This window comes from Podarcis pityusensis (genome assembly GCF_964106645.2).
Source record: "Podarcis pityusensis genome assembly, chromosome: 13".
In the NCBI taxonomy this organism is placed as follows: domain Eukaryota; kingdom Metazoa; phylum Chordata; class Lepidosauria; order Squamata; family Lacertidae; genus Podarcis; species Podarcis pityusensis.
Genome location: NC_138038.1, coordinates 27,805,567 through 27,817,006, shown reverse-complemented (window position 1 = coordinate 27,817,006; position 11,440 = coordinate 27,805,567). Strand labels below are relative to the sequence as shown.

Genomic DNA, 11,440 nt, shown 5'->3' with positions numbered 1-11,440 from the left:
GTCCAATGTGAAGTTTCCACAGTCTGTGTTGATTTGGGGAGCCATGTCATCAGCTGGTGTTGGTCCACTGTGCTTCATTAAGTCCAGGGTCAATGCAGCCATCTACCAAGAGATTTTGGAGCACTTCATGCTTCCTTCCGCAGACGAGCTTTATGGGGATGCTGATTTCATTTTCCAGCAGGACTTTGGCACCTGCCCACACTGCCAAAAGTACCAAAACCTGGTTCAATGGACATGGGATTACTGTGCTTGATTAGCCAGCAAACCCGCTTGACCTGAACCCCATAGAGAATCTATGGGGCATTGCCAAGAGAAAGATGAGAGACATGAGACCAAGCAATGCAGAAGAGCTGAAGGCTGATATTGAAGCTTCCTGGTCTTCCATAACACCTCAGCAGTGCCACAGGCTGATAGCATCCATGCCACGCCACACTGAGGCAGTAATTGATGCAAAAGGGGCCCAAACCAACTACTGAGTACATGTGCATGCTTCTACTTCTCAGAGGTCCAATATTGCTCTATTTGCAGTCCTCGTTTTGCTGATTTCATTTAATATTCTAATTTTCTGAGATTGTTAATTTGGGGTTTTCATCAGCTATACGCCATAAACATCACAATTATAACAAATAAAGGCTTGATATATCTCGCTTTGCATGTCATGAGTCTATCTCATATATTAGTTTCACCTTTTAAGTTGAATTACTGAAATAAATGAACTTTTCCACAATATTCTAATTTTTTGAGTTTCACCTGTAAGTAAGAAGGCAGGCACATGGGAGTTGGCTGAGGCTGGTGGGGCAGTGCCCTGTTTGCCCCAATGGACCAGCCTCCACTGAGAATGAGGCTGTGATTCTATGGACATAGGAAACTGCCTGATCCCAGCTCAGACTCTTTGTCCACCCTGCCCAATGTGGTCTACTCTGGCTACCCAGGGTCTCAGACAGAGATAGGACTTTCCCATCCATCACTTATTATCTGTTTCCCCGCCTCCCACCTCCACAGAGATGCCAGGGGCTGAACCAGGAATCATCTGCAGCCACTGAGCTAGGCTCCCTCTTCAACCATCTCATCAGACGTTCCACCGCCTTGAGAAATAGACACACACACACTGCTTTATTTCCTATAAAGGAGAGAAACAGCTTGGATAAGTTGATCCATTACAAATAAAACAGCCCCAGAACCCAACTGCTTTGGAAATGCAATATAGTAACAGTATAAGCTGTAAGCATGGAATAACCAAAAAATAAAAAAAATGTGTTTCCCATTTATTGTGGCAGATCTTTTTATAAGAACAGCCAAGTGATCCATCTAGCATCTACCTTTCTGCTGTCACCAGCCAAATGCCTCTGGGATGCTCACAAGCAAGGCTCCTTTTGCTGGTATTCCCTGGCATCCTGCCTTTGACCACAGGCATTTAGCTATTGGGGCTAAATATGGAGCTGTTAAGCCAGCGTGGTGTAGTGGTTAAGAGCGGTGGACTCGTAATCTGGTGAACCAGGTTCGATTCCCCGCTACTCCACATGCAGCTGTTGGGTGACCTTGGGCTAGTCACACTTCTCTGAAGTCTCTCAGCCTCACTCACCTCACAGAGTGTTTGTTGTGGGGGAGGAAGGGAAAGGAGAATGTTAGACGCTTTGAGACTCCTTTGGGTAGTGATAAAGCGTGATATCAAATCCAAACTCTTCTTCTTCTTCTTCTTAAGCGGCCTTGCACTTAATCACATCTCCGGCCCAATGAGCCCAGTACAATATACTCCAGGGACAGGGAACCTGTGGCACTCCAAATGTTGTGGGACTCCCAACTTCCACCATCCCTAATTGCAACTAATCTGCCCATAATAGCAAAATCTATTCTCCTACCACCCATCATCCCTGACCAAAGGACGTCCTGGCTGGGACTGTCAGTTCCAACACCTGGAGGACCACAGGTTTTCCCATCCCTGGTCTACTCACTGGCAAAGCTCTTTCTCAGTTCTGCTCCTTATGACTGGAATTGCCAGCAATTGGAGCTATGCCCTTCCTTTCATGCTAAGGATGGGGTCTGCCACTGAGCTACGGGCCAGGAATGGCATGGACAGCATCAGTGCAAATTCAGCCATGTTCCTGCCACCAGCAACCTTTACAGGCGGTCGACGCTGTGGCTTAATGATGCAACAATGACGCCGAGACTCTCCCCTTGAGAATTCGCAGCCTGGCTCGTGCACATGGCTGCCCCTGTCAGTAGGAGAAAGCTGCACCCTATGTGGGTCAGCCTTTTTAGTTCTCAAGATGCTGGAGCCACAGTCAACGACAACTGCTGGACAAAAGAAAAATTCATAAACGGAGGTTGGGGAGAAAAAGCCTTAGGCTGTGTGAGGCTGCATGGCTGCCTCTGAAGTCGGGTCCCCTTTCCAGGCTGCAGCCGGTCCTTCACCAGCCGCTTCCCCTTTCCAGGCCCCCATACTGCCCTCCCCAGGGACCGGATCCCCCGCTTTCCACACGGCAATGGCCGTCTCAGCAGACGGTTCCCCCGCTTTCCACGCCGCAGCGGTGACGGCAATAGTCCCCTCGGCGGCAGAGGAGGCGGTGGTGGCGATGCTCGGCTTCTCTTTCCAGTCGGCGGCGGCCGCGGCCACCCCAATGGCTCCGGGGGCATCGGTCTGCCCGCCCTTCCAGGCAGTGTGGGTGGTCATGTGGCGCTCCAGCAGCGTGCGGTGGGAGAAGTACTTGTTGCAGATGCAGCACTGGAAGCGCTCTGGGCGGTGTGTGCGCATGTGGACGTTGAGCGAGCTCTTCTGGGTGAAGCGCTTGCAGCAGATGGAGCACTGGAAGGCCCTCACCCCCGTGTGCGTCACCATGTGCTTCAGCAGGTAGTCCCGCAGGGAGAAGGAGCGCCAGCAGATGCTGCACTGGTGGGGCTTCTCACCTGTCGCGGGGAGGGAAAAGCACAGCGGGTCAGCCGAGAGGACACAGAACCCCCAACGCTAGAACCCAGAAACTGCCCCGTGGCGCTGGACCGAGGGGGACATCCCTCCTTAGGGGATGATGCCCTAAACGGCTTTGGTCCTGGTATACCTGAAGGAGCGTCTCCACCCCCATCGTTCAGCCAGGACCCTGAGGTCCAGCTTCGAGGGCCTTTGGCAGTTCCCTCATTGCAAGAAGTGAACTTACAGGGAACCAGGCAGATGGCCTTCTCGGCAGCGGCAACCGCCCTGTGGAATGCCCTCCTGTCAAATGTCAAGGACATGAACAACTATCTGACTTAGAAGATATCTGAAGGCAGCCCAGTGCCGGATTTACATATAAGCTATAGCTTAGGGCCCCACTCTCTTGGGGGGCCCCAAAAAATTTAAAGGAAAAAACCCCTGGGTGTACATTTCCAAAATATAAGATAAAAATAATAATAATACCTACATACAGCAACAGTGGCAAATGGCTTTAGATAACTACTAGGTCCATAAATTACCATATAGCATATATTCAACACAAAAAACAGTGACAATTTGTTGTTGACAAAGGACAGCTGGACATATAAAGGGCCCCATTACCTTCAGTAGTTTAGGGCCTCATCAAACCTAAATCCGGCCCTGCCTGTATCTGGAAGTTTTTAATATGTGATGTTCTGTTGTGTATCTTACGTATTATGCTGGAATCCTCCCAGAGTGGCTGGGACAATCCAGTCAGATGGGCAGGATACAAGAAATTTATCATCATCATCATCATCATCATCATCATCTATGAATCAAATGGCCCAAACATTGTATGCTAGCCTCGATGTGAATTTATATCTGGCATCTAAGTGTAGGTCTGTATTTATCTCTCTTGGGTACATAGTTCTTGTAAGCCAGGACTGCAACAAAATGTTGCAGCATGGGTGGCTGCTGTTCAGGATTCCAGTGACACACCCTCCCATTTTCTACTTATCCCAGACTCCCAAAAGTTAGCGTTCTGTAGTCACTGAACCTACTCTCCTGAGCTTTTGGGCAGGAAGGGGCTGCCTCCTTCTTTAAGGCTGTTTCCCTGAATATTGTATTTCTGCAACCTCGGGGTTGGCATGTGTCCTTGAACCCTATTGCCTCTGGCTTGCCCTGAGTGGAGGTCCAGGTGTCTGTACAAGCTAGCCTACTGTACAAAGTGCAATTTGCATTCATGGCTCCGCCCACAGTGGCCTCTGGCCCAACCAACCCCTGGAAGGTTTCTCCTGGAAGGGAATACTCCCCTCTAGATGAAAAAGGGTTCCTCACCCCCACCGTACCCCCAGCAACACCCTCCCAGGAAGCTCCGCCTCATGGTGCCCATTACCAGAATGGATGAACATGTGCTTGGTGTAGTTTTTGCGGGAACTGAAGGTTTTCTGGCAGTGGCTACACTGGTAGGAGGGCTCTGAGCAGCGCGAGGGGCCGGGCTGTTGGCTCTGCTGCTCTCCAGCGCCATGCAGGGGGCCTGTGACCATGGCACCAGGGCTGAGCTGCACCATGTTGCTGGCACCGGCGTCTTGCTGCTGCTGCGGCGGCTGCGCCTGGATGCTATAAAAGCCCTGGGCCACCGCAGCCGGCTGGGGCATGTGGAACTGGAAGATGCTGGTGGTGCTGGTGGCCGTGCTGGCGCTGCTGACCTCCGCCTTGAGCTCCCGTTGGATGCCCAGAGAGGAGACGAAAGTCAAGCCCCCACTGCCGCTATTGCTGCGGGGCGGAAAGGCTGAGGCGGCACCCGAGGGCCCGCCCAAGTCCTGTTTGAACTCTCCCGCCAAGCTCCTCAGGTTGGAAGCCTGCAAGCTGCAGTCCGAGTGGAACTTCTCCCTGTCCCGCGCGGCAGAAGCTGCCGCCTCTTCGCCGCTTTCCTCCCCCTGCCAGGATGGGATGAAGGACTCCGAAAAGACATCCTGGTTCCCAAAGAAATCCTGGCCCTCGGCAGTGGCGTAATCCAAGTGGAGGCTCTCCTTCCTGCCAGCCCCGCCAGCACTCCCAGAATCCTTTGCTTCCGCCTCGTCGCTGAAGCCGGCAGGGAAACTTCCGCTCCCGCCACACTCAGGGAAGCAGCTAAGCTTGGCCTCCCCTTCTTCCACCACCACCCCCTCCCGGCCTTCCCCACCAACCCCCTCCTCCTCGTCCTTGATGATGACAGGCATTGTCTCGGACAGCTGAAGCCTCACCGGCTGGCGCTGCTTGCGGCTGTGGCAGCTGGGCGTGGCCTCGGCGGGGTGGAGGTACGGGGCCCCCGCCTCCCCATCGCTTATGCCCCCCTCGCAGGCGGCCGCCCTCGCCTCCCTGTGCTGGGAGGAGGAGAGGAGGTCACGCAGCTTGTAGCGCACCTCCGAAGCGCAGAGCAGTTTGGGGGGCTCCAGGTGGGAAGCGTCGAGGTCCCCGGGCCGCGAGACGCTGCCAAGGGCCTCTTTGGGCGGCTGTTCTTGGGGCTTTGCCGGGAGGACCCTGGGAAGGGAGAGGGGCACCGGAGGCGGGGCAGTGGGAGGCTTGGGGCTGCGGCTTTGAGAGATGATCTGGGTGCATTCGTCAATGACCGTCTTGATCTGCAGGATGGAGGCGGCTGTGAGGATCTGCAGCGCTTCTGACTGGGCCACCACCAAGGAGCCGCTGTACATGAACTCCACCAGCTGGCGGACCACCTGGCTGGGGACCACGGGCGGGACCTCGATCTCCGAGTAGCCCAACAGCAGCTTGTCGTGGAAGAAGGGGCTGCCGGCAGCCAAGACACAGCGGTGAGCACGCAGCGTGGCCTCCTGGATGTGCACTGTCACGTCACAGAAATGCCCTCCCAGGCGCTGCCCATTCAGCGTCTCCAGGAGGGACTTGCTGAAGTTCTGGAGGTGGATGTAATGGACGGCTTCAGCCATGCTGTCCCGCGTCCCTCACCGGGGCAGCCGGAGATCGAGATCCTTCCGAGGAGCAGCGTGCATCCCACGCGGGACAGTCAACCGGCAGGCTCTTCTCGTACAAAGCCTGAAACACAACATTATTATGAATTGTTGTTATTACCTGCCCTCCCCCAGAATTAAAAAAAAAAACCAGTGTACACGCTCGCTGGTATTTAACCCCGAGTAAATTAGCAAAAATGTATAGTTCAAATGTTTGTTGGAAGAGTAAGGAAAAGGAAGGCACCTTTTATCCTATGTGGTGGAACTGCAAAGTGATAAAGGAATTCTGGGAAATGATATACAATGAATTGAAAAAAATGTTTAAAATAACCTTTGTTAAAAAACCAGAAGCCTTTCTGTTAGGAATTGTAGGTGCAGAGATACTGAAAAAAACTGAAAAGGCTGTTTATGTACGCTAGGAAGTCATTAGTTTGCACCAGGCGTCCTATTGGGAAGACCCAGTTCTCTGAGTGCATGTTCTGGAAGTTGGGCAATAGGGGCAGTACAGGATTCTTTTTGGTGTACCGACCTCCCCGCTGCACCAAAGATTCCCTGCCCGAGCTGCTTCAGGTCGTGGCGGATGTTCTCCTGGAGACACCTAGTTTGGTTGTCCTAGGGGATTTTAATATCCATGCTGACACGACCTTACAAGGGGCCGCTCGGGACTTCGTGGAAAGCATGGCCTCCTTGGGGCTGTCCCTGAATACGTTTGGCCCAACCCATAGCCACGGACATGCCTTGGACCTGGTGTTTACCTCTATGGATGTTGGTGATCTGACACTAAGTAAAAGCGAAACAAAAGAAGTGCCATGGTCAGACCACTTCCTGGTGCAACTTGACTTCTCCGCGACCCTTCCCCTCTGCAGGGAGGTGGGACCGATTCGGAAGGTCCGCCCCCGCCACTTAATGGATCCAAATGGTTTCCAGAGAGTGGTAGGGGATGCTTTATCCCATGTTGATGGCCTTTCAGCTGATTCCCTGGTGGCCCGCTGGAATGCGGAGTTAACCAGGGCTATTGACTGTTTGGCTCCGAAGCGCCCTCTCCGATGGCATGGAGCCCGGACAGCCTCATGGTTTTCCACGGATCTGAGGGCAATGAAACAATCGTTGAGACGGCTAGAGCGCCGGTGGCGGATGACCCATTCTGAAGCTGACCAGACACAGGTTAGAGCTCAATGCTGAGCCTACCAAGTGGCGGTAGCAACGGCGAAGAAGACTTTCTTCACCGCCTCTATTGCATCTGCAGAAAACAGCAGCAGGAGACTTTTTCAGGTGGTCCGCAATTTAGTGGAACCACCTGCTACATCGGGGCCCAGTACGGGCCACATGATCTCCTGCAATGATTTTGCAAAGTTTTTTGCAGATAAAGTCGCTCAGATTCGGGAAGAGGTAGACGCCACCGTGGGAGCAGGGCCGGGGCGGGAGAGTGCTAGAGTCCTGTCTAGTCAAATTGCGTGGGATCAATTCCAATCTGTTACCTCCAAGGATGTGGACAGGCTGCTTGGACGAGTGAAACCAACCACCTGTCTCCTTGATCCTTGCCCATCCTGGCTTATAAAAGCTAGCCGGGAAGGGCTGGGCGATGGGCTTCGTGGGGTGGTGAATGCTTCCCTCCGTGAGGGAGCCTTCCCAGACCCGCTGAAAGAGGCGGTTATTAAACCGCTTCTTAAAAAACCATCTTTAGATGCGGCCACGATGGCCAACTATCGCCCAGTCTCAAATCTTCCATTCTTGGGCAAGGTGATTGAGCGAGTGGTTGCTGAACAACTCCAGGCACGCCTGGAAGAAGCGGACCATTTGGATCCCTTCCAGTCGGGATTCAGGCCTCATCACGGGACTGAAACTGCCTTGGTCGCACTGATTGATGATCTCCGGCGGGCTAGGGACAAAGGTGAGAGCTGTTTCCTAGTTCTGCTGGATCTCTCAGCAGCGTTTGATACCATCGACCATAACATCCTTCTGGACCGTCTTGAGGGGTTGGGAGCTGGGGGCACAGTGGTTCCGCTCCTTCCTCCTGGGCCGTGTTCAGAAAGTGGTGTGGGGGATGAGTGTTCAGACCCCTGGGCTCACACTTGTGGGGTGCCTCAGGGTTCTGTCCTCTCCCCCATGCTTTTCAACATCTACATGCAGCCGCTGGGAGAGATCATCAAGGGTTTGGGCTGGGTGTTCATCAGTATGCGGATGATACCCAGCTCTACCTCTCTTTCAAATCAGAACCAGTGAAGGCGGTGACGGTCCTGTGTGAGTGTCTGGAGGCAGTTGGAGGATGGATGGCGGCTAACAGATTGAAGTTGAATTCTGACAAGACAGAAGTACTGTTTCTGGGGGACAGGAGGCGGGCAGGTGTGGAGGATTCCCTGGTCCTGAATGGGGTAACTGTGCCCCTGAAGGACCAGGTGCGCAGCCTGGGAGTCATTTTGGACTCACAGCAGTCCATGGAGGCACAGGTTAAATCTGTGTCCAGGGCAGCTGTGTACCAGCTCCATCTGGTAAGCAGGCTGAGACCCTATCTGCCTGCGGACTGCCTCGCCAGAGTGGTGCATGCTCTGGTTATCTCCCGCTTGGACTACTGCAATGCGCTCTACGTGGGGCTACCTTTGAAAGTGACCCGGAAACTACAACTAATCCAGAACGCAGCAGCCAGACTGGTGACTGGGAGCGGCCGCTGAGACCATATAACACCGGTCTTGAAAGCCTACATTGGCTCCCAGTACGTTTCCGAGCACAATTCAAAGTGTTGGTGCTGACCTTTAAAGCCCTAAATGGCCTCGGTCCAGTATACCTGAAGGAGCGTCTCCACCCCCATCGTTCTACCCGGACACTGTGAGGTCCAGCACCGAGGGCCTTCTGGCGGTTCCCTCACTGCAAGAAGCCAAGTTACAGGGAACCAGGCAGAGGGCCTTCTCGGTAGTGGCGCCCTCCCTGTGGAACGCCCTCCCACCAGATGTCAAAGAGAACAACAACTACCAGACTTTTAGAAGACATCTGAAGGCAGCCCTGTTTAGGGAAGCTTTTAATGTTTGATGTATCACAGTATTTTAATATTCTTTTGGAAGCTGCCCAGAGTGGCTGGGGAAGCCCAGCCAGATGGGTGGGGTATAAATAATAAATTATTAATTATTATTATTATTATTATTATTACTACAACAGCTGCAAGGATGGTGCTTGCCCAGAGCTGGAAAGACGACAAGATACCTACTAGGATGGACTGACAGAGAAATTATTGGATGACGCAGAGATGGCAAGATTAACCGGGGAAATCGGAAAGACCACTGTAAACACTTGAAAACTTTGGCAAGCTTTAAATAACCCCTGTAATGATACAGAGACTTTTGATATAATGGAGGATGGTAAATTAGATGGACTTGTAATATGCAGTTAAAACGTTATTTAAGAACCCACGGGGGGGGGGAGGGAAGTTTTGGGGTTCAGAAGAATCTTGTGCAAAATTCTAATATTTGTAATAACATTATTTCTGTGAATGAACTTGTAAAACCAAATTTAAAAATTATTAAAAAACAAACAGTATAAACGTATTAAATTCAGAAGGGTGGGCCCTGGCGTTGAAGGCCAGAGGTGTGCCTTTGGTATTTGGTGACAGCTGTACATCAAAGAAGCCAGACGCACCTCTGTAGGAAGGGAATCCCACAACTTAAGGGCTGCCACAGAGAATGGGGAAAGCTTGGGACAAAACAGCAACAGCACACGCTTGGACACGGAGTGTGTATAAGCCAGGCTGCCCTCTAAGGAACTCAGGGAAATGCACCTCAATCAGCAACACACCTGGGACTAGTGGAGCAAGCCATCCAAACAAGTGGTGGATTTGATAGTTTGATCAAGTAAGTCAGTGTCAATACACAATGCAGTTTGTTTTGAAATAGCACGTAGCAAGAATGTTACGGATTCGTGCGCAGAGCTATTTTGCAAAAGCAAGATGTGCCAGGGTTTTAAAGCAGAGTTTCACCAAAAAGGCAGAGCAGAAATCGTAATAGAAGGTACAGCTGGTTTCAGGCGCTGCAGAGTGGGAGAGTGGCTAACATAACAAGACAGCCAAATTGCCTTCCAAATTTCTCTAATGGAGGAGAATCCATGGGAAAAAAATTAAAATTAAAATGACTGCACCTCTACTATTTTTTTTCTATTTTGAGAAACAGGGAGATAAACCACTTGATCCTACACAGAAAGAGAGATACAACTAGTGTTGTGCATCCGGCCACCAGCAGCTCCCTATGATAGGCAGGGGAATGGATCCAGGGGGTCTGGGACCCAGTTAAAAGGTCCTGATTCGACAGGAAGAAAATGTTATTCTCTGGAAGCTGCAGCTGGGCGCCTCCACCCTTCTTTCACCGGGAATCATTTCCCAGGGCAACAAAACACCTCTGAGCCCAGGAGCTTTGACACCCGGATAGCTCCACCAGCAGCAATGAACTCTCCCCACCCACCCGGGGAAAGAAATCGGGAGCTGCTGGGCTTCAAATCCGGCCAGAACGCAGCACATGCAGAAGTCCCGCCTCTCTCCAGGTGTGCAAAGGTTAATCGGTGGCGAAATGCGCTCTGTCCATGCTCAGAGGCGCCCTCGCCTTCCTCGCGCGCCCTGAGTCCCGCCTCTCCTCCTGCTGCAGAATCCGGGCTCTCCTATTCGGATCAGACCCAGCAGTCCGGGCTCCCGTCCGCTACCTGGGAGCCGAACGATGCACAGGATACTTGGGAGCTGAGGGAGGGAGGGGTGGGGCAAAGGCCGGGTGGGCGTGGCTTGCGCCCGGGTTGGGGGCGGGGCCCCTCTCACCTGCCGCCTCGGTCTCCCGCTAGGACTTGCCGTGCCGCCTCCGCTGCTTCCAGGCTTCCCTCCCCGCGGCCTCCTTCCGCGCACGTCCCTTTCCTCCCACCGCTTCCGCGCCGCCCATAGAGAGAGAAAATCTAGAGGCACACGCGCGCTGTGCCTGCGGGAGGAGGCGGGGAAAAGCACAGCGCTGCTGCAAGAAAGCAGATTGAACTCAGTGGCTGATAACGGCAAGGTTCAATCCACCTGCATATTCTTGCATTGCAGGGAGTTGGCCTAGATGGCCGTCGGGGGTCGCTTCCAACTCTGCAATCCTACGATTTGATTTTAAATATATTTTCATTAAAGATTTCTTGGTTTACAAAAGTGTGTGCAACGTCTCATTTTTCAGGTTGCGTTTTCTACAGATCAAGTTTCATTTGTTGTGAGACATTAGTGTTACGTTCTGCAATCCTACGGTTTGGAGTACCTCGGCTTGGCTGCGCTCATTCGGGGGGATGCGCACGGGGAGCGGCGGTGCTCCGCCTGGCGGGAGCCCAACGTAGACGCAGAAAGGAAGAGAACGGAAAGCGGCGTGGCGATCTCTCTGCCCGTACTTTCCGCACTGCCATGCCCTACCCATTGCCAATCCCCTGAAACTCGGGATAGCGCGCAGTGGGCCTGCGGTCCAGCGAAAGCGGCGCGGGGATCCCTGGCCAGCAGCTCAGACCACTGCTGACCATTAAGAACAGAAGGAGAGCCCGGCTGGGTCAGGCCGGCGGCCCCTTCTCACCGCGGCCGACCTGGGGGGAACTAGTGAGTAGGATCCGC

General features: G+C 52.9%; 1 protein-coding gene across 2 annotated transcripts; it reads right to left on the bottom strand.

Moving 5' to 3' along the window:
• Window positions 1–1,098: 1,098 nt before the first annotated feature.
• Window positions 1,099–11,420, bottom strand: ZBTB45 (zinc finger and BTB domain containing 45). Of its 2 annotated transcripts, none has more exons than XM_080978412.1 (3): window positions 10,637–11,420; window positions 4,281–5,935; window positions 1,099–2,904 (listed from the first exon to the last, which is right to left on the bottom strand). In XM_080978412.1, the coding sequence occupies exons 2-3, from the start codon at window positions 5,827–5,829 to the stop codon at window positions 2,342–2,344; spliced, it is 2,112 nt and encodes a 703-aa protein (XP_080834538.1). In that variant the 5' UTR covers window positions 5,830–5,935; window positions 10,637–11,420; the 3' UTR covers window positions 1,099–2,341. The 2 variants fall into 2 exon arrangements, with proteins under 2 accessions (XP_080834538.1, XP_080834539.1); XM_080978413.1 differs by lacking the exon at window positions 10,637–11,420 and adding an exon at window positions 10,293–10,520.
• Window positions 11,421–11,440: the final 20 nt, after the last annotated feature.